Source organism: Scyliorhinus torazame, chromosome 14 (genome assembly GCF_047496885.1).
Source record: "Scyliorhinus torazame isolate Kashiwa2021f chromosome 14, sScyTor2.1, whole genome shotgun sequence".
Classification (NCBI taxonomy): Eukaryota; Metazoa; Chordata; class Chondrichthyes; order Carcharhiniformes; family Scyliorhinidae; genus Scyliorhinus; species Scyliorhinus torazame.
The window spans coordinates 207430264-207455377 of record NC_092720.1 but is presented as its reverse complement, the minus strand read 5'-3'; the positions used below and the strand labels follow the sequence as shown (position 1 = coordinate 207455377).

Below are 25114 nucleotides of genomic sequence, written 5' to 3'. Positions count from 1 at the left end.
TTCAGAATGTCCAATTCACCTAATGTGCTGTCTTTCGGGACTTGTGGGATGAAACCGGAGCACCCGGAGGAAACCCACACAGACACAGGGAGAGCGTGCAGACTCCGTATAGACAGTGACCCAAGCGGGAACCAAACCTGGGACCCTGGCGCTGTGCAGCAACAGTGCTGAGATAATCGCACTCAATCCCATTGACTTTGCTTCGGACAAATTTCTTTTCAAACTTTTTTTTTTTTGCGAAATATATTACAATCAGTGCTCCTTCAACTAAATATTACAATCAGTGCTCCACATTGGAAGTTGAGAATCTAATTTCCTGAAATGTCTTGATTATCTACCATCATCATTAACTGAATCACCAGAAGCATGTTTAACAGAGGCAACAGTTGGTAAACAATAGAGTGGATTCAATAACTTTTAATTGGTTAAGGATTGCACGGATGGGAAAATGGGTAACTCAAACTTTATTGTTAGTCTTCATCAAGCCAACTTGTAATTTTAATGCTGACAGTAACACTGAGACTGTACCTTCTGCACTGTAAATTCTGTGAAATCTACCTGAGAATGTGTAGGAAGTACTTCCCCATGGTGTTGCGGCATGAATGAACGCAGCCTAATATTTAATTCCTGGCCACTCCTGTAACTAATAAGCTTTGGCAACCCTGCCCAGATTGTGAATTGCACTACTGATTGTCATTTATCGCAGCACGCATCTGAATTGCACGCAGAGATTGAAGCAGAAGTGGGCGTCCCCAAGTTGTGACCCTGCAGAACCACAGGGCATCCAGAGTGGGAAATCCTCGGGGACTGGCAAAAATGGGAGATTCCTGCTCTGTGGGTACCTGGGATCCCAGAAGTCACAGGAAAATTATTGCGCCGGCACCTCCTCCAGTTGCGCAAGTATGTATATGAGGAGAAGGCAGGAGAATGGGAATGAGAAATATATCAGCCATGATTGAATGGCAGAACAGACTCAATGGGCCTAATTCTGGTCCTATGTCTCATGGTCTTATGGTAAATCAGGGAACTACAGGTCACATAAAACATCAAAATGCTGTAAGGCAGGCGAGACTTATCCAAACACACGGTTATTTAGCAGACTAGAAAACATGGTGTTGAATCCACTCGGTAGCCAGTTGGAAACATGCGGCAGCTACTGAGACAGGTCCAGAAATCTGGTACTGTTGGCCAGGTGCTGCTTCAGCCAGCCCAGCACCTCAAACAAGTTGATGTGGAAATCTCTGGCGTCCCCTGGCAGTCGTCTTGCCGAACACAAGTTCTTAACTCCCCAGCTTACAACTCCCACCTGGAAAGGCAGAAACACAACATTTAGATGGCGCCTTTCACAGGAACTAGGCAACAAGTCAAGAAGTGGGTGCAAGAGCAGAGGGGATCCTGAAAGGGGTTATACTTTTTCAATCATAACGAGAGAGAGAAAAAAAAAATCAATGAATTCAACACAAATGAGAAGGGGTGACAGCCCCTCGTGGGGACACTGTAACTAAAGCATAGCAGCAAAAGGGAACCGAATAAATTAAAGCAGCATGTCATTCCCGGGGGTGATGATGCACCACAACCCCACAATGCCCACCGGCGGCGGAAGGCCTGAAGTGTGCCGGTAGACACCATGTGCTCCCTCCAAAGGGCACCGGCCTTGTGGTTATATATGCACTGAAGGCAGCAGGGCAGGTTGAGAAAGTGGTAAATGAAGTATCCTGGGCTTTATGAATGAGATTATAGTCCCTCGTGTGCTCTGCCATTCAATGGACTGAACCTATATGAGAATCCTACTTCCACTTTTCCGCTGTGTCCCCATAACCCTTGACTCCCTTACTGATGAAAAATCTCCCTATCTCAGCCCTGAATATACTTAACGACCCAGTCTGTACCGCCCTCTGTGGTAAAGAATTCCACAGATTTAAACCCCCCCCCCCCCCGCCCCCTCGAGAGGAGAAACTCCTCAACTCTGTCTTAAATGGGCAATCCCTTGCTCTACAAAAGAAAGGAAGCTAGCTAGGCTGGAGAGTTGATAAAACACTAGCTTACCCTCAACTGGGGTACTGGAGAGGGTGCAAAAAGATTTCCAGGAACGGTTTTTGGGGATGAGAGACTTCAATCAGTTGGATAGATTGTGGAAGCCGGGGATTTTATCCTCGGAGAAGGTTCAGAGGAGATTTGACGGAGGTATTCAAAATGATGTCTGGGCAGGGCAGAGAGGCAGAAATCGTCCCCACTGGTGGAAGGATTGAGAATGAGGGCACATAGGCAAAAGAAGCTTTTGTATGCTAGGATCTGGATTGTACTGCCTGAGATTGTCGCCGAGGCAGAGTCAATCATGAGCTGTCAAAAGGGAATTGGACAAGACCCTGAAGTGAGAAAAGCTTATCCGTCAAAAGGTGGTGTTGGGGCGGGGGTGGTACTAGCTTTTGGTGAGTTGTTCTTCAGAGAGCCGACATATACATAATGGGTTGAATGGCCTCCTGTGCTTTAACCATTTTATAATTCTATGGTCTCGTAGCTTAAATGGGAAATATCCAGCCCCAGCTGGGAAGTGAAAACCCAAAGGGCAGCAAGGGGGGGGGGGGGGGGGGGGGGGGGGGGGCAGAGAAAGGATGCTGGTGATACCTTTGTATTTGAATAGCCAACCAGCCTTTAGTTTAGAATTTGCATTTCTCCCCAGCTCCAAGTACACCTTGAAGTAAAGATTCCTTGCAATTTCTCTGACTCCAAAAGCTTTTCCAGAATCTTAATGCTGGAGGACTCCTTCATGGGGGGAGCCACAGGCTTTGAACACCTGAAGTTTAGATTCAACTCACCACCTCATGCCCCACTCCAGAACCCAAGATCTCAGCTAAGCCTCCAGACTAGCACTGAGGGAGTGCTGCATTGCATGAGATTAACATCCAAGCTGCTTGTGCAGGTGGTGATTGCATGGTCCAACCTGAATGGGAGTCCTCCCGATGTCCCTGAACAACACCCTCCAAACAGATTCACTGGCCATGCGTGTCAGCCCTGTTTGCAGGCTCTGTACAAGTGAACTGCCACCATTCACACATATACAGCCACACTGACTACGCTGCAAAGTTATCCATTGTACATTGTGATGTTTTGGGTGAGAAGGTATAGTGTAATAAAACATTCATTGGTTCTTAATCATGGTGCCATCATAATTGAATGTTGCAGCATAAGAGGAGGCCATTTGGCCTTTCGTCTCGGTGCCAACCCTTTGACAGGACTATCCAATTAGTCACAGTCCCTTGTTCTTTCCATTGGAAACAGCTTCGCCTTATCCACTGGATCGAAACCTCTCGTAGTTTGGAATACTGACATTGTCCCGATGGCCTGAATGGCCTGTTTCTATGTCGTCCTGACTGTGACATCGACTAAACTTCCCTGAACCTTCTGTACTCTGGGAAGGAACGTCCCAGCTTCTCCAGTCGCTCCATGGCCCTGAAGCCCCTCATGCCTGCTGTCAATCTGATAAGACTTCTCAGCCCCTTGACTGCAGCAAATTGAGTAAGACTCGGCTGACCATTATCTGTTAGGTCTACTTGGCTTCATTGTATACACACCTGAATATTTCGATACAGTTTCTGAATGTACAAGGGTCCCCCAGAATCTCCTTTTAAAAAGAAACAAATACAAGTTAGTCACCTTCAAATGGCCATTCCTCTGCTGTCTGTTAAACGGATATGAATCTGAAACTACACTCCCGATAGCAAAGAGGAACGTATATTGAACTTGGAAAGCAACTAAGATGATTCTGTAATCCATTAATAAAGCATTCAACTTCCTAGACTTTATTAATAAGGGAATACAGTACAAAAGCAAGGAAGTTACGTTCAACTTGTGTAAAACACTAGTCTGGGCTCAACTGGAGTATTTCATCCAGTTCTAAGCACCACACTTCAGGGAGGATGTGAAGGCATTAGAGAGCACAAAAGATTCACAAGAATGGTTCCAGGCATGAGTAACCAGATTGATGGGAGAAATTAGTCTTCCTTGGAAAAGAGAAAGTTAGGGACTGGATGGAGCAGGGTTGTCCAACATACGTCCCACGGGGAACAAACTGGCCCGCCATACCTCTCGTGAGCCCATCAGCAGCAAATGCGGGAGCGAAACAGTATGATTGGAGGAGCAGTGTGACGGTGAACAGCCATGAGGGATTCAATCCATTACCTTTGGTTGCGCTCACTCTAGCCCATCCATGCTGACGCCAGCCCCCTAAAGGAGCACAGGCGTCAAGGTGGCAGAGCAGGCTGAGGAAACCATGAGGAACAGCAGTTGTAGCAACAGTACCCACCTGGGGCAGCTAAAGTCTCCCAACAAGCTGCAGTGAGGAAGCACCTTCACACTGTCCTGAATTCTTCCTTTAAAGGTAAAGTGTCCAAACATTCCAGTTCTGGGTGGTGAGTGGGCGAGTGAGTGTGGGTGTATGAGAGTTTGTGTGAGGCTGTCAGCCCTGATACTTAAAAAAAAATAAATTTAGATTACCCAATTAATTTTTTTCCAATTAAGGGGCAATTTAGCGCGGCCAATTCACCTACCCTGCACATCTTTGGGTTGTGGGGGTGAAACCTGCGCAAACACAGAGAGAATGTGAAACTCCACATAGACAGTGACCCGAGCTGGGATCGAACCTGGGACCTTGGTACCGTGAGGCAGCAATGCTAACCACTGCGCCACTGTGCTGCCCTTTCAGCCCTGATACTGGGAGGAAGCAGGACGGACACACACATATCTTTCCCTCACCAAGCTCCTGTCCACAAAGCAAACGCGAAAGGAGGAAGACTAATACTGAAGTCAACTTGCTTCTGACCCCCACTTTTGTATGCATTACATAGAGACTAGCTCAGAGTGTGTGCCACAAGAGACAAACACAAGGTAAGGATTAAACCTAACTCCTGAACGCAGTCCAGTCCCCACTCTTTTCCCTGGTCGTGGTGGTCCTAATCTGTCTCTCTCTCTAGCTTTGCTTCTTAAATGAAAAGGCAAACACCAAGTTTTATTGGTGAGTTCTGCTGTTTGGTGTATTTTAATGCTCATTCTTATAATTTACTTTTTAAAATAATCAATTCATTGCTTTGGCAATATTTTTTCTCAAATGAGATCATAAGACATAGGAGCTGAATTGGGTCATTTGGCCCATCGAGTCTGCTCCGCCATTTGATCATGGCTGATAGGTTTCGCATCCCCATTCTCCTGCCTTCTTGTAACCCCTGATCCCCTTATTAATCAAGAACCGATCTATCTCCATCTTAAAGGCACTCAGTGACTTGGCTTCCACAGCCTTCTGTGACAATGAGTTCCACAGATTCACCACCCTCTGGCTGAAGAAATCCTACTCATCTCAATTTTAAAGGATCGTCCTTTCGGTCTGAGGCTGTGCCCTCAGGTTCTAGTCTCTCCTACTGGTGGAAACATCTTCCCCACGTCCACACCATCTAGGCCTCTCAATATTCTGTAAATTTTAATGAGATCCTCCCTCATCCTTCGAAACTCCATTGAGTACAATCCAGAGTCCTCAATCACTCCTCATATGACCAGCCCTTTATTCCCAGGACCATTCTTGTGGACCTCCTCAGGATCCTCTCCCAAGGACAATGCAGCCTTCCTTAAATACAGGGCCCAAAACTGCTGACAGTATTCCAAATGGGATCTGACCAGAGTCTTGGACAGCCTCAGCAGTACATCCCTGCCCTAGTATTCTAGCTCTCTTGACATGAATGCTAACATTGCATTTGCCTTCCTAACTGCCAACTGAACAGGCATGTTAGCTTTAAGAGAATCCTGAACAAGCACTCTCAAGCCCCTATGCGCTTCAGATTTCCGAAGCCTTTCCCCATTTAGAAAATAGTCTATATCTCTATTCTTCCTATCAAAGTGCATTACCTCACGCTTTTCCACATTGTATTCCATCGTCTACTTTGCCCATTCTCCTAGCCTGTCCAAGTCCTTCTGCAGCAGCCCCCCCCCCCCCCCCCCCCCCCGCCACTTTCTCAATACTACCTGTCCCTCTACATATTTTTGCAGCATCTGGAAACTTAGCAACAGTGCCTTCAGGTCCTTCTTCCAGATTGTTAATGCATATCGTGAATAGTTGTGGTCCGAACACTGACCCCTGCAGAACACTACAGGTCACCGGCTGCAATCCTGAAAAAGACCCCTTTATCCTCACCCTCTGCCTTCTTCCAGTCAGCCAATCCTCTATCTATGCCAGTACCTTGTCCCTAAAACCTCTTATCTTGGGCTCTTATCTTATTTAGCATCTTATCTAAATGGGCTCTTATCTTATTTAGCAGCCTCCTATCAAAGGCCTTCTGACCTTCTGACGTGGTGGCAGGTTCACAAACATAGCATATATAGGCAAAGACACAAATGCCTATATATTCTTTGCCTATATAAACTGTATTTGGGAACCTGCCTCCACTTCACCTGATGAAGGAGCTACGCTCCGAAAGCTTGTGATTTCAAATAAACCTGTTGGATTTTAACCTTGTGTTGTGAGGCTTCTTACTGTGCCCACCCCAGTCCAACGCCAGCATCTCCACATCACCCTCAGACAGTGGGAGGAAACTGGAGCACCCAGAGAAAACCCACACAGACACCGGGAGAAAGTGCAAACTCCACACGGACAGTCCGCCCAAGGCCAACGGCCAGAATTGAACCCGAGGCACTGGAGCTGTGAGGCAGCAGTGCTAACCACCGTGCCGCCCAAAATTTCCAAAGGCCGGGAGACCCCCCAACCCCAGATGCCGTTACAACTGGTCCACTTCTGTGCGAGGTCTCCAGTGGTCCAATGTCCATTCTTGCCTCTATCTTTTGTATATCAAAAGAAAACTCCCGCAATCTTCTTTTATATTGTTAGCTACCTTACATTCATATTTCATCTTCTGCCCCCTTGTTGCTTTTTTGGTTGGCCTCTGCTCACTTTCAAAGGCTTCCCAATCCTCTGGCTTCCCACTAATCTTCGCCACATTGAATGCTTTTTCTTTTTCTTTTATGCTGTTTTTGACTTCCCTTGTCAGCCTTGGATGCCTTGTCCTCCTCTTAGCATGTTTCCTCCTCCTTGGGATGAATTTCTGCTGATCCTTCCGAATAACCCCCCAAAACTCCTGCCATTGTTCCACTGTCTTCCCTGCTAGGCTCCTTTTCCAATCAACTCTGGCCAGCTCCTCTCTCATGTCTTTGTAGTTACCCTTATTTAATTGTAATACAGCTATATCTGATTGCAGCTTCTCCCTCTCAAACTGCAGGGTAAATTCTATCATATTGTGGTCACTGCTCCCTAAGAGTTCCTTCACCTTAAGTTCCCTAATCAAGTCTGCCTGATTACACATCACCAAATCCAGAATTGCCTGTTCCCTAGTAGGCTCTGTCACAAGCTGCTCCAAAAACCCATCTCTTGGATATTCCACAAATTCCTTTTCTTGGGATCGGCTACCAACCTAATTTTCCCAATCCACCTGAATATTGAAGTCCCGATTATTGAAATATTGCCTTTTTTATATGCATTTTCTATCTCCTGATTTATTTTCTGCCCCACATCCTGACTACTACTAGGACGTCTGTACATAACTACCATCAGGGTCTATTTTCCTTTGCGATTCCTCAACTCTACCCACACAGATTCTGATCCTATATTGCTTCTTGCTATTGATTTAATTTAATTTCTTACCAACAAGGCAACCCGCCCCCTTTCCCCATCTGCCTGTCCTTTCAATAGGACACATATCCTTGGATATTTAGATCTCAGCCCTGATCCCCTTGCAGCCACATCTCTGTGATGCCCAAAACATCGTACCCGTCAATTTCAATGTGCGCAACAAGCTCATTTACCTGGTTTCATATACTGTGTACATTTTGGTACAACACCCTCAATCCTGCATTGACCCCCCCCCCCCCCCCCCCCCCCCCCACTTCTCATTGTTGTCCTCTTATCTGCTGTGCATGGAGTTAGATTCCTGCTGCTTTCCACCCTCTCTGTTCTTTTACTTAGAATCATAGAAGTTTACAGCATGGAAACAGGCCCTTCGGCCCAACCAGTCCATGCCGCCCAGTTTTTACCATTAATCTAGTCCCAGTTGCCCGCACTTGGCCCATAACCCTCTATACCCATCTTACCCACTTTGTTCTGTTCACTTGTTCTGAAAACTTTCCTAAATTCATATTTAATGTGCCAAACTGCATACCTTTCCCAAATTTGCCCTTGAGTGAGAAAAGGTTTAACCGTGGTCACTCGTGCAAAAGGATTGGATTGTGATGGAGGTATTCAAAATCATGGGGTCAAGTCTGGTCAGAGCAGATGGGAGAGTCTGTTACATTGGTGGAAGGATCGAGAATCAGAGGATACAGGTTCATTAGTAAAAAGGCAACATGAGGAAAATCTTTTTCATTCACTGAATGGTTAGGATCAGGAATTCACTGCCTGAGAATATGAACAGGGGGCGAAGCCCTCACACTGAATAATTTTTAAATATCTATCCTCATGATTAATTTCTAAAATTTTAAAAACTGAAAATCTTTTGAAATGGCCAAAGCTATGCCTGTTTATGACGCTTACTGAAGCAGCTACAATGTCCGCAACGCAAAAACTTGTGCCTCATTATCTGAGACACGAACATCCGTGTGGGTTGCAGAGACCAAATTCAAAGAGAACCAAACAAAGTCCATCTGCATGTCATAAAGTAAGGTAAAGTCACCATAGTCCCAGATGCTGCATTCCCCTTTGAGGGGGTGAGCTGACTGGTGCTGATTTAACCTGAGGATCACCTCGGGCAAGGAGCAAGGATGAGAATGCGGGGAACTTCATGAATACCCTGCTGGTACAGGAATTGAACCCAGGCTGTTAGCCTCGTTCCACATCATGAAGAAGCTGTCCAGCCAACTGAACTAAACCGACCAACTGGAGTCTATCCTTCTGTTAAGACAAAGAACCTTTGTTTTAAGCTTTAATGGTTGGAACATTTAACCACTTGAGGAAGGATACACACACTCTTTGTCAAAGACAATGTGGGCATCAATGTGGACAATGGGAGTCATGGGATATGAATTTCTAGCTTGCAGATCCAGTTATAATGCAAAGCTGCAAAGCTAAGTCTGCCAGACTGAAAACCCTGGCTTCTAGCTCCTGTTTCTACTGAAACATCTATATCATCATCTACAAGATTGATTCATTTCAGTGTGCCTGTCTCCTCATGTGAAGGCTACTTGACTGGCAAAGTGAATTATCCAGCATTGGATTTCAACCTGCAAACTTCCATTCTTTGATTCCAGACTCTGGACTCACATGAAACAATAAATCTCTTCTCTGTGGTATTTCCTTTCACGACCCTGTTTTATTATATGAGTGTACAGAGGGCTACACGATCACCCCCTTTCCCTCCAGCTGCCCATGCAAATAAATTAATGATTGGAGTTCAGCCCACCATAAGTTTGATGTGGGGTGATTACGAGAAAGTGGTTCACACCAAAGCTGAGGGGTTGTGAAACACAGCTCCGCTTATAAAGGGGACAATTAAAATTAAAACACCTTTCAGTTTACAGAGGAGAAATCATGGGCTAGTTAAATAAATCCCTCTGCTGTCCATAACTGCAGCATGATAGCACAGTGGTTAGCACTGTTGTTTCACAGAGCCAGGGTCCCAGGTTTGATTCCAGGCTTGCATCACTGTCTGTGTGGTGTCTGCCCATTCTCCCTGTGTCTGCATGGGTTTCCTCCGGGTACTCCGGTTTCCTCCCACAGGTCCCGAAAGACGTTTAATTTGGACATTCTGAATTCTCCCTCTGTGTCCCTGAATAGGCGCCAGAATGTGGCGACGAGGGGCTTTTCACAGTAACTTTATTGCAGTGTTAATGTAAGCCTATTTGAGGGGCAGCACGGTGGTGCAGTGGTTAGCACTGCTGCCTCACAGCGCCGAGGTCCCAGGTTCGATCCCGGCTCTGAGTCACTTTCCGTGTGGAGTTTGCACATTCTCCCCGTGTATGCGTGGGTTTCACCACCATAACCCAAAGATGCAGGTGGGAGTGGCCATGCTAAATTACCCCTTAATTGGAAAAAATGAATTTGGTACTCTAAATTTATTTTTAAAAATGTAAGCCTACTTGAAACAGTAAAGATTATTATTATAACTATGGGCGAAATTCAATCAAGGCATTGGAGGTAATCAGATTATTATCCAAAAAGGATGAAATTGCAGGACTATGGTGAAAAAGGCAAAGGAGTGTCCCGAAATTAAATGCTTCTTAGGAGAGGAGAGCACTGGGACACACCAAGACACTTACCCTTGCAGCTGATGGCCTCCGCCATGTGCGTACTTCCTCCTGTACATAGAAAGCGGTCAGTGACCACATCTTTGACATCGCTCACATTAACATATATGGAAGCCTTGAGTGCGTCATGCTCGCACAAAGTTCTTTCCTGTGAAGTACATTGAAAAATGATCACGTTATTCACCAATATCATTTGGTCATGTGTTGAACTTGGCTCCGTTATTAAACCATCGCCTCTAATCCCCAAAGTCTGTCCACCATCCACAAGACGTGTCGGGAATGTGATGGAATACTCTCCACTTGCCTGGAGGAGTGCAGCTCCCAACAACAGTCAAGAAGCTCGACTTGTCCAGGGCCAAAGAAGCCCTGCTTGATCGGCATCCATTATTTTGACTCCTTCCAGCACTAGTGCATAATGGTCGCCGCAAGTCCAATCTACAGTTTGCACCACCCCAACCCAACAAATAAACCATGGGATCCCCACCACCGGCAAGTTCCTCTCCAGGGCACATGTCAGCCTGACCTGGAAATATATCACTGCTCCCTCATCGTTGCTGGGTCAGAACACTGTTGGCAAACGGCAGAGTGTTTTTATGCAGGGTAACTCACCGATTCACCAGTCTTTATCCTCACGTTTTTCAGTTGCTGTTTGTTGTGATCTTTCTGAACAAACTTGGCATCAACGGCACGCAGAATTGGCAGCAGCTCTTTCTCTGCAACAAAGACAGTTCTTTACAAATGTCCCACCTGGTGATATTTTTTTTCTTTTGCACTCTATCAGCAGAATGCCCATAAACATCTCCCCAACTATCAGTAAGAGGAAACCGTAAAGTACTCACTTTTCTCCAAATTCAACTTATACCCAGAGAATGTCCCAAATCTCTGAAGCAAACACATTATGACCCCACTGAAGAGTTCGGCTCTGAAATATATAACAGGTCGCCCACATACAGTCCACCACCTCCCCTCACTATCCCCTTCCACAGCCCCGAGCTGCTCAGCACAACGGCCAAGAACTCTATAGCCAATGTAAACATAAGGGGGGACATGGGGCACCCCTGCCTAGTTCCCCAGTGCATTGCAAAATACCCTGAATTCATATCATTCATGAACACACTCGCCATAGGCTTATACGGCAACTGCACCCATGCCATAAACTTCGGCCCCATCCCAAATTTCTCCAACACCGCCATCAAATAACTCCACCGCACCCAATCAAACGCCTGCTCCAGATCTAACGCCACCACTACCTCCAACTCCCTTCCCTCGGCCGGAGAAAGCACCACATTCAACAACCTCCTCACGTTCAATGACAACTGTCCGCCCTTCTTCGAACCCCGTCTGATTCTCTCCAATCACCCTCGGAAGGCACCCCTCCAACCTTAACGGCAGCACCTTTGCCAATATCTTGGCGTCCACATTCAGCCGAGACAGGGGATAGTACGACCCACACGCCACCGGATCCTTGTCCTTCTTAAGCAACAACGAGAATAAGGCCTGCCCCATCGTTTGCTCCCTTGACCATCGCAGTCTGGAACATTTCCACCATCAATGGCTCCAGCCTATCCTTACACCTTTTTAGTAGTTTGACCGAGAACCCCTCCGGACCCGCCTCCTTCCCTGCTGCATCCTAACGATTGCCACCTCCACCACCCCCATCAGCTCCTCCAGCCCTGCCCTCTACACCTCCCCCAACCTCGGGCACTCTAACCCGCCTGATCGAGGTACTTTTTAAAAGAGTTTAGAGTCTCTGCCTCCACCACCAACTCAGGCAGCGAATTCCTGACACCACCTTCTGCGTAGAAAAACGTTTTTCTCATTTCCCCTCTAATCCTTCTGCCACTTAGCTTGAATCTACGATCCCTGTTATTTTAACTCTCTGCCAAGGGAAATATGTTCCTCCTGTCTACTCTATCTCTACAGTTCACAATTTTGTGTATCTCAATCATGTCACCCCCTCTGTTCCAAGGAAAAGTACCCCAACTTCTCTAATCTCTCCCCATAGTTACAATTCTTCAGCCATGGCAACATTCTAGTAAATCTTCCTGCACCCGCTCCAGAGCAATGACATCCTTCCTCAACGGCGACACGGTAGCACAGTGGTTAGCATCATTGCTTCACAGCGCCAGGGTCTCAGGTTGGATTCCCGGCTTGGGTCACTGTCTGTGTGGAGTCTATACGTTCTCCCCGTGACTGTGTGGGTTTCCTCCGGGTGCTCCGGATTCCTCCCACAAGTCCCGAAAGACGCGCTGTTTGGTGAATTGGGCATTCTGAATTCTCCCTCTGAGTAGCCGGACAGGCGCTGGAATGTGGCGACTAGGGGATTTTCACAGTAACTTCATTACACACTAATCCGAGTTAACTCCATCTGCCACATTCCTGTCCATTCCACCAATCCATCTTTATCATTTTGGACATTACTGGAGCTAACCTCCACACTACTCACTACACGGCCAACTTTTGTGTCGTCTGCAAATTTTCCGTCATGTTCCCCACCAAGTCCAAATCTAGAAACCCTTTTAATGCTCTGGGGAGTTGGTTCAAATCCCGTCACAGCAGAATTAAAAAAGTTACAGTGTAAAGTGTCAGTAATAGTGACCATTACATTCTTGTACAAACCTATCTGGTTCATTAATGTGTATAAGTCAAGGGTTGCTTTACTCCATTTTGACTCTAAAATGAGTTCCCAAGCCAGTCTGTTTGAGGCTAATTAGGGATGGACAACAAATGTTGGCCGTTAACAACAATCGCAGACTATTTCCACATGCTCGCTGTAGCCTTGGCGTAAAATTCCTTCCTGCATTATTCTACAAGGAAATCATAAATCAGATTTGTTTGATTTAACCCTTAACTCTCCAACTAAGGCGAGCTGGGATGGGACTGAAATACAAAGGGAGTGCAGATTACTGTGATCGGCGCAGCTAGTTTCGGTCTTTGACTTCCGCAAGGCAACGCTGGTTTCCACTGTGCACGGCAAGCAGATTGGTCTGTGGATAGAAAGTGGGGAGAGCGTCAGTCAGATACACATCAAGTAACAGCTGAAGAGATGGAATATTCTGGAGGAAGTGTCTCATTTAATTTAATTGGGAAAACTTTCCCCAGCCAGCACTGGTCGAGAAATCTGGGGCTGCGTTCTCCAGTTTCCCAGCCGTGTGCGCCGGTTACTAGGGGCAGGATTCTCTACTCCCGTCGCTTGGTCAGTCGCATTTCCCATTGAAGCCACCCCTTGCCACTGGGAAACTGGTGTGGGGCAGTGCGCTGCCAGCGGGAACAGAGGATCGCAATGGCCGGAGAAATCCGCCCCTGATCAAACTCACTTCAGTCTGGGTTTGCCAAGTGCAATCGGCACGCTAAGCTTTTCTATACAGATGTGGAACTCATCCAACCCCAGCATCGGTGTAATTGTGTGAAACCTGTCACATTGAGATTGGCACTATAATTGGGAGATGTTCCCTGTGTGCAGCCTATCCTAGTGGCGCCATCAATGTAATTCCGGGGTATTCCCTGTGTGAATTCTGTCTAAACAGGACTGTTGGTGTAATTGCAGGACACATCCTTTGTGGAGTCCCATAACATTGAGTCCTTGGGACAAACTCAGTGTGGATGCTGCCCAGATGAAACTTATGGGGTGCAACTTAATGGCCTCGTCGTGCCTGACTTGGTGTCGGGACAAAGCCGTTGAATCTCACAAGAAGCCTTGACAGATTTGTCCCGATCTGGATCTCGCCCTCACTGGGAGTGATCCAAATCAGCATATTTAAATTAGCTATTAGGCTCATTTAAATATGCATTCGCGGGATTGTCCTGGTGCCTGGGACCTAATGGCTGCGCCAGTGAGACTTCGCCAGGGCACTGTTTAGTATTGTTTCCACCAATGTGGACCAGTCGTAATGGAACCTAGAGTGGGTATCCCGGGCCATTAGAGAGCACCGGATAGTTGGGGACAGGGCAAGGTGGTCCGCTGGTACTCCCTCTGGCACCTGGGCATCTTGGCACTGCCAGCCTGGCACCCTGGACGTTCTAACCTGGCATGACCAGGGTGCCTGGGTAGTAGTGTAGCCACCTGGGATGGCCACTTACAAAGAAACATAGATATTTGCAAAGACTCAAGGGAAATATGGCCAATACAAGATTCAGGCAGGCTTAGAGCCTAAATGTATATTTGGAAGCTGAGAAACAGACAGTATCGAAACCCCCAGCCGATTTGCATTCTAATGACCCATTTCCCTAAGACAAAAGACTGGAACTCGGGTATGTGATTCGATTCCAGACACATCGGCGCCACTCTCTTTACTCAGGAAGCATGAACAGCCAAGGTCAATGACCGCTTAGGACACGCCCAGCCATCGAGACACCCGCCCCTTTATTGGCTCAGATCGAAGGCAGTGATCGAAACCTGCCGAATTAATTGGGTCCAAATTAAGGACCACCCAAAAGAGCGCAAACCCCCCCCCCAAGGATAAAGAGAGACACCACCGTGTGTTCGATCTCTTTTGGACCTGGCGCTCTGGCCACGTCCATCTCCAACGGCAGCACCACCAGAAGCAAGTCCAAGTTCAACGCTCGCTACCAGTCGGATGAGCCCAGCTGAACCGCAGTTACTTCTCCAGACCCAGCAGATCCAGATTCGAACAAAGACCTCTGTTCCTCTGACCTAAGACGGGTGCCTGAAGTTAAGTACAGGTTGTCATAGTTGTTAGGTGTAATTTAGCTCGTAGTGTTTTTGTTGCACGTACAAGTTAATCTTGTGTGTAAATAAAGTATTATTGAAATTGAACGATCTAACTGGTTGTTGGGTCTTTGATCGATAGCCGGTTGAACCTTGTGGTGGTATCATTTGATACCTGGCGACTCTGAAAGCAATATAATATCAATATCTAGACAAAAGAAGGGCAACCTTAATGACTGTCATATTTATAGCAAGTAAATTTAATAACAGTAGCACTACAAGCCTGGCGGAGCACTGCCACGTTGTTAGTTCCAGGGTGTCCTGGCATTGCCAGGTATCGGGCCCAGGGAAGGGGGGGCTTTACCAGGTGGAGGGCGGATATAAGGGGGTGTTCCCGGGGTCCACCCCGAGGGGGGAGGTGCTGAAAGTGTGGGGGGGGGGGGTGGGGAGATCGGGACAGCCAGACAATATGGCGGCCTGATCTGCGAGGAGCCTTCCCTGCTGGCAACTCTAAGTGCAGCCTTGGCGGAGAGAAACACCCTGAGACCAAAATTGCAAGATGCTTCTTGGTGCCTCAGCCGTCGAGAAACACCGCGCTAAACACGCTCAAAACTGGATGTAGGTTTCTTCGGTAATATCGTACACACGGTGTAATTGTGGGATGTTCCCTAGGCAGAGCCCGTCCGGACTGGAACAGAAGTCACATCCCCACCCCTAACCTCAATCCGGACAGAATTTCCTGACCCGTAGAGAGAGGCGGAGAGGGCGGATCCAGAGCTCGGGGCCTGGGGTAACTGAAAGCACAGTTGCTAAAGGTGGAGTGATTAAAATCACGGATGCACAAGGCGTCTGAATTTGAGGAGAATATATCTTGGGGAGGAGGCCATGGGGGTGGCTTGTTGTGGAGTTGGAGGGTATTACAGAGATGGGAGGGGATAGGCCATGGAGTGATTGAAACAGGGATGCAAATATGTCACCTGAAACACTCCTGAATAGAAAGCTCTAAAATATCTTTTATATTCTGTTGCAGTTGGTGGAAGCGGAGGCAATTAATGTTTGCAAAAAGACATTGGATTGATACTTGAGGGAAACAAACTTGTCAGATCTACAGGGATTGAACGGGGGGGAATTGATGTCTTTGCATGGATTAGATGGGCTGAATGGACCCCTTCAGTGGAATAACAACTTTAATACGGAGGCCTGAAGGAATGCCGTGGAGGCTAAAGCCTTCGAAACAAAGGAAAGATATTTTTTCTCTTACCTGATGAATGTTGTAAAGTTCAGCCTTGACTTTATCTTAACCAAGGCAATGTCATAATCATAAAACTCCCGGATGCCCTTCTCCATCTTGCTGGTTAGGTTGTAGCGTGGGTGCTTTAGTACACGCTCTATGCTCAGTTCGGCTCTCTCATTGTGAGGCCCTATGTCAGACCAGAGAAAGCCAAGCCCCATTAAACCCTGAGACCCTTTCAGACAAGTTTTTCTTTTATATTTCATGGTATGTGGCATCATTGGCAAGGCCAGGATTTCTTGCCCGTCCTTAATTGCCAATGAACTACATGGATGGATGGATGGATTTTTTTTTTTGTCACGTTTAATTGAATTAAATTGAATCAGTAAGGCAGCTCCTTTTAAATTTCAGGAGTTTAAATTAATTTAAATTAAGCTAGTATTGTGCAGTGTAGGTTAACAAGGGCTGCCCCACCCACTCACATAACTGGTTGGCAGTTAAGTGTCAGTCATTTTAATCTACTTTGATCTAAAAGCAGGTGGGGGAGGGGAGTCAATTCAGGACAGTTTAAAAAGAGCCACTTGTAAACTCACTCCCAGTGAGTTCTCCCAGTGAGCCAGAGAAGACAGAGCCAGGAGTGAGACAGCAAAGAGTGAGTTTGGGAATTTGAATCGAGGTGGGAATTCAAAGCTGGGTGAGGAGGAAGTGCGTTTTATCCCTGGTAAGTAGTGTTTCTGTTTTCTTTTTCTTTTCATTGGTATATATATATATTTTTTCTTCATTGTTTATTTATTTATTTACATTTTTTGGGGGGGAAATTGAAATTGTTGACGTTAACTGAAGGTTTAAAACATGGCAGGAGATCTCAGACCAGTGTCATGCTCCTCGTGTGCGATGTGGGAGCTCAGGGACACGTCCACTGTCCCTGGCTCCTTCACGTGCAAGACGTGTGTCCAGTTGCAGCTCCTGTTAGACTGCTTGACGGCTCTGGAGCTGCGGATGGACTCACTTTGCAGCATCCACGATGCTGAGGACGTCGTGGATAGCACGTTTAGCGAGTTGGTCACACCGCAGGTGAAACGTACTGAGGGAGATAGTAAATGGGTGACCAAAAGACAGAGCAAGAGTAAGAAGGCAGTGCAGGTGTCCCCTGTGGTAATCTCCCTGCAAAACAGATATACCGCTTTGGATACTGTTGAGGGAGATGGCTCACCAGTGGAAGGCAGCAGCAGCCAGGTTCATGGCACCGTGGCTGGCTCTGCTGCGCAGCTGGGCAGGAAGAAGAATGGTAGGGCTATAGTGATAGGGGACTCAATTGTAAGGGGAATAGACAGGCGGTTCTGCGGATGCAATCGAGACTCCAGGATGGCATGTTGCCTCCCTGGTGCAAGGGTCAAGGATGTCTCGGAGCGGCTGCAGGACATTCTGGGGGGGGGGGGGGGGGGGGTGAGGGTGAACAGCCAGCTGTCGTGGTGCACATAGGCACCAACGATATAGGTAAAAAACGAGACAAGGTCCTACAAGCTGAATTTAGGGAGCTAGGAGTTAAACTAAACAGTAGGACCTCAAAGGTAGTAATCTCAGGATTGCTACCAGTGCCACGAGCTAGTCAGAGTAGGAATGTCAAGATAGAGAGGATGAATACGTGGCTCGAGAGATGGTGCAAGAGGGAGGGATTCAAATTCCTGGGACATTGGAACCGTTTCTGGGGGAGGTGGGACCAGTACAAACCGGACGGTCTGCACCTGGGCAGGACTAGAACCAATGTCCTAGGGGGGGGGGGGGGTTGCTAGGGCTGTTGGGGAGAGTTTAAACTAATGTGGCAGGGGGATGGGAACCGATGCAGGAAGTTGGAAGGTAGTAAAACAGGGACAGAAATAAAAGGCAGTAAGGGGGAAAGTGTAAGGCAGAGAAGCCATAGTCAAAAATCAAAAAGGGCGACAGTACCAGGTACAGTGACTGAGGGGAGCTCTGTGAATAGGACCAGGAATACTAAAAGAAATAAAACGGGAAGTGAAAACATTAATGGTAAGCGACGCGGCAGGTTGTTACAGGAAGATATGGGTTCGACGACAAGGAAAATTAGGAGAAAGGTTAAGAGGAAATATAACTTAGGAGAGGTTACTGATCGAGGTGTTAAGATTAAGAACAGAGGTAAAAAAGCCAACATAAGTGTGCTTTACCTGAATGCTCGTAGTATTCGGAATAAGGTAAATGAGTTGATGGCGCAAATCATTGTGAATGACTATGATTTAGTGGCCATTACTGAAACATGGTTAAAGGATGGTCACGACTGGGAGTTAAATATCCAAGGGTATCAAACTTTTCGGAAGGACAGAGTGGATGGTAAGGGAGGTGGTGTAGCTCTGTTATTTAAGGATGACATCTGGGCAACAGTAAGGGATGACATCAGTGCTATGGAGGATAAGGCTGAATCCATTTGGGTGGAAATCAGGAATAGTAAGGCGAAAAAGTCACTGATAGGAGTAATCTATAGGCCACCAAATAGTAACATTATGGTGGGGCAGGCAATAAACAAAGAAATAACAGATGCATGTAGAAATGGTACAGCAGTTATCATGGGGGATTTTAATCTACATGTTGATTGGTTTAACCAGGTCGGTCAAGGCAGCCTTGAGGAAGAGTTTATAGAATGTATCCGCGATAGTTTCCTCGAACAGTATGTAATGGAACCTACAAGGGAACAAGCGGTCCTAGATCTGGTCCTGTGTAATGAGACAGGATTGATTCAGGATCTCATAGTGAGGGATCCTCTCGGAAGGAGCGATCACAATATGGTAGAATTTAAAATACAGATGGAGGGTGAGAAGGTAAAATCAAGCACTAGTGTTTTGTGCTTAAACAAAGGAGATTACAATGGGATGAGAGAAGAACTAGCTAAGGTAGACTGGGAGCAAAGACTTTATGGTGAAACAGTTGAGGAACAGTGGAGAACCTTCCAAGTGATTTTTCACTGTGCCCAGCAAAGGTTTATACCAACAAAAAGGAAGGACGGTAAAAAGAGGGAAAATCGACCGTGGATATCTAAGGAAATAAGGGAGAGTATCAAATTGAAGGAAAAAACATACAAAGTAGCAAAGATCAGTGGGACACTAGAGGACTGGGAAATCTTTAGGGGGCAACAGAAAGCTACTAAAAAAGCTATAAAGAAGAGTAAGATAGATTATGAGAGTAAACTTGCTCAGAATATAAAAACAGATAGTAAAAGTTTCTACAAATACATAAAACAAAAAAGTTAAGGTAAACATTGGTCCTTTAGAGGATGAGAAGGGAGATTTAATAATGGGAGATGAGGAAATGGCTGAGGAACTGAACAGGTTTTTTGGGTCGGTCTTCACAGTGGAAGGCACAAATAACATGCCAGTGACTGATGGAAATGAGGCTATGACAGGTGAGGACCTTGAGAGGATTGATATCACCAAGGAGGTAGTGATGGGCAAGCTAATGGGGCTAAAGGTAGACAAGTCTCCTGGCCCTGATGGAATGCATCCCAGAGTGCTAAAAGAGATGGCTAGGGAAATTGCAAATGCACTAGTGATAATTTACCAAAATTCACTAGACTCTGGGGTGGTCCCGGCGGATTGGAAATTAGCAAACGTGACACCACTGTTTAAAAAAGGAGATAGGCAGAAAGCGGGTAATTATAGGCCAGTGAGCTTAACTTCAGTAGTAGCGAAGATGCTGAAATCTATCATCAAGGAAGAAATAGCGAGGCATCTGGATGGAAATTGTCCCATTGGACAGACGCAGCATGGGTTCATAAAGGGCAGGTCGTGCCTAACTAATTTAGTGGAATTTTTTGAGGACATTAACAGTGCGGTAGATAACGGGGAGCCAATGGATGTGGTATATCTGGATTTCCAGAAAGCCTTTGACAAGGTGCCACACAAAAGGTTGTTGCATAAGATAAAGATGCATGGCATTAAGGGGAAAGTAGTAGCATGGATAGAGGATTGGTTAATTAATAGAAAGCAAAGAGTGGGGATTAATGGGTGTTTCTCTGGTTGGCAATCAGTAGCTAGTGGTGTCCCTCAGGGATCAGTGTTGGGCCCACAACTGTTCACAATTTACATAGATGATTTGGAGTTGGGGACCAAGGACAATGTGTCCAAGTTTGCAGACGACACTAAGATAAGTGGTAAAGCAAAAAGTGCAGAGGATACTGGAAGTCTGCAGAGGGATTTGGATAGGCTAAGTGAATGGGGTAGGGTCTGGCAGATGGAATACAATGTTGACAAATGTGAGGTTATCCATTTTGGCAGGAATAACAGCAAAAGGGATTATTATTTAAATGATAAAATATTAAAACATTCTGCTGTGCAGAGAGACCTGGGTGTGCTAGTGCATGAGTCGCAGAAAGTTGGTTTTCAGGTGCAACAGGTGATGAAGAAGGCAAATGGAATTTTGTCCTTCATTGCTAGAGGGATGGAGTTTAAGACGAGGGAGGTTCTGCTGCAGTTGTATAAGGTGTTAGTGAGGCCACACCTGGAGTATTGTGTTCAGTTTTGGTCTCCTTACTTGAGAAAGGACGTACTGGCACTGGAGGGTGTGCAGAGGAGATTCACTAGGTTAATCCCAGAGCTGAAGGGGTTGGATTACGAGGAGAGGTTGAGTAGACTGGGACTGTACTCGTTGGAATTTAGAAGGATGAGGGGGGGATCTTATAGAAACATATAAGATTATGAAGGGAATAGATAGGATAGATGCGGGCAGGTTGTTTCCACTGGCGGGTGAAAGCAGAACTAGGGGGCATAGCCTCAAAATAAGGGGAAGTAGATTTAGGACTGAGTTTAGGAGGAACTTCTTCACCCAAAGGGTTGTGAATCTATGGAATTCCTTGCCCAGTGAAGCAGTAGAGGCTCCTTCATTAAATGTTTTTAAGATAAAGATAGTTTTTTGAAGAATAAAGGGATTAAGGGTTCTGGTGTTCGGGCCGGAAAGTGGAGCTGAGTCCACAAAAGATCAGCCATGATCTCATTGAATGGTGGAGCAGGCTCGAGGAGCCAGATGGCCTACTCCTGCTCCTAGTTCTTATGTTCTTATGTACCAAGGTACAGTGAGAAGTAATTTTCTGCGAGCAGCTCAAACAGATCATTAAGTACATGAAAATAAAAGAAAATAAAAAGAAAATACGTAATAGGGCAACACAACATATACAATGTAACTACATAAACACTGGCATCGGGTGAAGCATACAGGGTGTAGTGTTAATCAGGTCAGTCCATAAGAGGGTCATTTAGGAGCCTGGTAACAGCGGGGAATAAGCTGTTTTTGAGTCTATTTGTGCGTGATCTCAGACTTCTGTATCTCCTGCCCGATGGAAGAGTGAGCAAGCCAGGTGGGAGGGGTCTTTGATTATCTGCCCGCTTTCCCCAGGCAGCGGGAGGTGCAGATGGAGTCAATGGATGGGAGGCAGGTTCGTGTGATGGACTGGGCGGTGTTCACCACTCTCTGAGGTTTCTTGCTGAGTGGCTTGTCAAGGAATTTCGTATGGCCTTGAAGAGTCAACCACTGTGATTCTGGAGTCACACATCGACCGGACCAGAGTGAAGATTGTGGTGTTCTTTGTGTTTCTTATTTCAGGATGGTTGGCGTGGTGTTCACAAAGACCACTGTGTAGCTTTTACTTAAACAAAGCTAGGATTTTAATTACACTATTAAAACTGGCATTCGACACTTAGCCCTTAAGAATACAGAATTGATCAATAACATTGAACTGCACTCATCTGCTAATCTCACTACTGGTATAAACTATAATCTAACCTTACTCAAACTATCTGCTCTTATGACCTTGACTAGCTATCTCCTGCACATACTCCTCCCCTACGGTCTAGCATCACTGCCTTATATAGTTGTATCTGCAGCTCCCTCTAGTGGCTACTCTCGGCACCACATTAACCCTTGAAATGATGATACCACAAAGGTGGCAGATTTCCTTCCCGAAAGGAGCAGTAGTGAATCAGTTTGCAACAATCAACGATGGGTGTCATGGTCGCCATTACTGGGACGAGCTTGCAATTCCAGGAATTAAAATTCCACGAGTTGCCATTGGTGAGATTTGAACCCGTGGCTCAAGAGCATTTGCCTGGTCCTCTGGGTTGCCACTATGCTACCCTCCCGCTTAATGTTGTACCTGAGGGCCTGTCTTCCCTCAGACGTGGATGTGAAAGATCCCATGGTCACTGTTTTAAAGGTTTGTCTCCGGTGCCATGGGTCACTATTTACCTCTCAACCAACATCACTTAAAGAGGAACACAGATTATCTGACCAGTTATCACAATCCTGTTCTAAAGGCGCTTGCTATCCCCAAATTGGCCGCCTCATTTCCCTACATCATACATTCCAAAAGGACTTCATTGGCTTTGAAGCTCTCTGCGAGGTTCAGAGGTCAGGCAAAGCACTGCAATACTATGGATGGGGTTTTCAGGCCCTTCCCGCCGGCATGATCTTCCTGCCCATCGCGGTTGAGCCCCCCTCCTTCCACGTGGCGGGCTCCCCAACGGTGCAGGCGGCGAGCAACACGAATGGCCATTGACTTTGGCTGGACTAGAAGATCCCACCAATGACCAATGACCAAGCTGCTTCTGTCACGGGAAAACAAGCCGCTGGGTGTGCAGGGGGAGGTGGAAAATCCTGGCCTTTGTGTATGAAAATCGTTTCCAGAACATCCCAAGAAGGAAGGGGTGGAGCGATAGAGGTGACTGACTTGAGGCATTGGATGGATGTTTTCTGTCGTAGTCAATGGAATAAGGACTGGCTGAGTTTTAGAATGGGTGTTCTGCATCATCTTCCCCTCTTATCCTGGCAAAAAGAAACAAAAAGCCACCAAAGGGTGTCCAATCTTTACCAACAATGATTTTCTTTCTGATGACGCCTCCTTGAGACAGGTCTTCGAAACAATGAGCTGCTGTCAGAATCCACTTACTCGCCACAATGGATCCAGAACATCGAAATTCCTGTGGAGGAGACAAGTTGATTGAGACCCAACTGACAGCTCAAAACCAATAGACTTTCTCACCTGTTGCCTCAGAGTCCCAAGTGCAAGTTCAGCAGACATGTAGAAGATCTACAAGGATAAGCCACAAGCCAGAAAGACTGAACTTGTGGTCGACTGTAAAAAATATTCTAAACATGTAAATAGTTATGCATACCATGGTGAAATGTAAAAAAAAATTTGATGTCTGTAAATAATTTCATTTTCCAAAGGAAAGGAAATGTGATACAAAGAACAAAGAGAAGTACAGCACAGGAACAGGCCCATCGGCCTCCAAGCCTGTGCCGACCTGCTGACCGTCTAATCCAAAATCTTCTGCACTTCCTGGGTCCGTATCCCTCTATTCCCATCCTATTCATGTATTTGTCAAGATGCCCCTTAAATGTCCCTATCGTCCCTGCTTCCACCACCTCCTCTGGCAGCGAGTTCCAGGCACCCACTACCCTCTGTGTAAAAAAACTTGCCTCTCGCGGCTCTAGGGACTTGGGTTCGGTTCTGGCCTTGGGTGATTGTCTGTGTGGAGTTTGCATTTTCTCCTTGAGTTTCCTCCGGGTGCTCCGGCTTCCTCCCACGGTCCAAGGATGTGCAGGTTAGGTGGATTGGCCACGCTAAATTGCCCTTAGTGTCCAAAAGGTTAGGTGGGCTACTGGGTTACGGGGATAGGGTGGAGGCATGGGCTAAAGTAGGGCGCTCTTTCCAAGGGCCGGAGCAGACTCGATGGGCCGAATGGCCTCCTTCTGCACTGTAAATTCTATGATCAAACTATAATCAATAAATATCACCTCTCATTCTCATAACTGTCCCTCTGCCCTCATTCACAGCTCTGCGACTCACACACACTCTGGCCCTCATCAAGTCACACCCAACCATCGCCCCCCCGTGCTCATTGTCCTATCTGGCTCCTGGTATTTTTTAACTCTCACGCTCTTTGAATCCCATCACTACTCACCTCTCCCTATCTGTGACCTTTATATCAATGGAGTCCCTTTTACCCACCTTCCCTCAGACTCCATGAGACTGATCACCTAACAGTGATTCAGCCCCATTGACCTGCCACTAATTTGGCTTTCTACCTCAATTACACTGTGGATGTCAGAATCAAAAAGTTTGACATTTTCAATGCTTTCTCTGTCTTTGTTTCTCTTTCTCTCTGTCTCTCTCTTTCTCCCTCTCTTGCTCTCTTTCCCTCTCTCGCTTTCCCTATGCATCTCTCTCACATTTGTCACATGCATATGAGGTCTCATGCTCTCCTTGTCACATTCTTGCTCTCCCTTGCTGTGTAGGGTGTGTGAATGTGTATGTCATTCTCTCTCGCCTCTCTCCGTGCATGAGTATGTCTCTCCCTCTCTCTCTTTGTCTCTCTGTACACATGTGTGGGTCTCTCTCTCACTGTCTGTGTGTGTGTGTGGATATCTTTCTCTCCATATGCATGCGTGTGTCGCTCTCTGTATTTCTGATATGTTTGTATGTTTTATGGGGAGACAGTGGCATCGTGGTATTATCGCTGGACTGGCTATTCAGAGACCCAGGGTAATGCTTTGTGAACCCACGTTTGAATCTCACCGTGGCAGGCGGTGAAATTTGAATGAATTAAAAATCTGGAGTTAATGATGACCATGAAGCCATTGTCGCTTATCATAAAAGTCCATCTGGCTCATTAAAGTCCTTTAGGAAACCTGCCATCCTTACTTTCTGGGTTCGAATCTATCCATGGCAGATGGTGAAATTTGAATTTAAAAAAATTTTAAAAGCCGGAATTAAGTCAAATGATGGCCACGAAACCATTGTCGGTTGTCGTAAAAACCCACCAGGTTCACTAATGTCCTTCAGGGAAGGAAATCTGCCGTCCTTACCTGGTCTGACCTACAAGTGACTCCAGGCCCACACAGCGATGCCTTAACTGCCTCCCACTGAAGTGGCCTAGCAA

At 46.5% G+C, this 25114-nt stretch overlaps 1 protein-coding gene across 1 annotated transcript in view; it reads right to left on the bottom strand.

Moving 5' to 3' along the window:
* Positions 1-402: 402 nt before the first annotated feature.
* Positions 403-25114, bottom strand: part of LOC140390396 (complement factor B-like) — a 155661-nt gene continuing 130949 nt past the window's right edge. The window contains exons 12-18 of the mRNA XM_072475534.1: positions 23041-23149; positions 16203-16362; positions 13180-13259; positions 10882-10985; positions 10285-10420; positions 3573-3622; positions 403-1306 (exon numbers count right to left, since the gene is read on the bottom strand). Of these exons, the coding sequence (XP_072331635.1) occupies positions 1154-1306; positions 3573-3622; positions 10285-10420; positions 10882-10985; positions 13180-13259; positions 16203-16362; positions 23041-23149 (792 nt within the window). The 3' untranslated portion in view covers positions 403-1153. The remainder of the gene's footprint in view (positions 1307-3572; positions 3623-10284; positions 10421-10881; positions 10986-13179; positions 13260-16202; positions 16363-23040; positions 23150-25114) is intronic.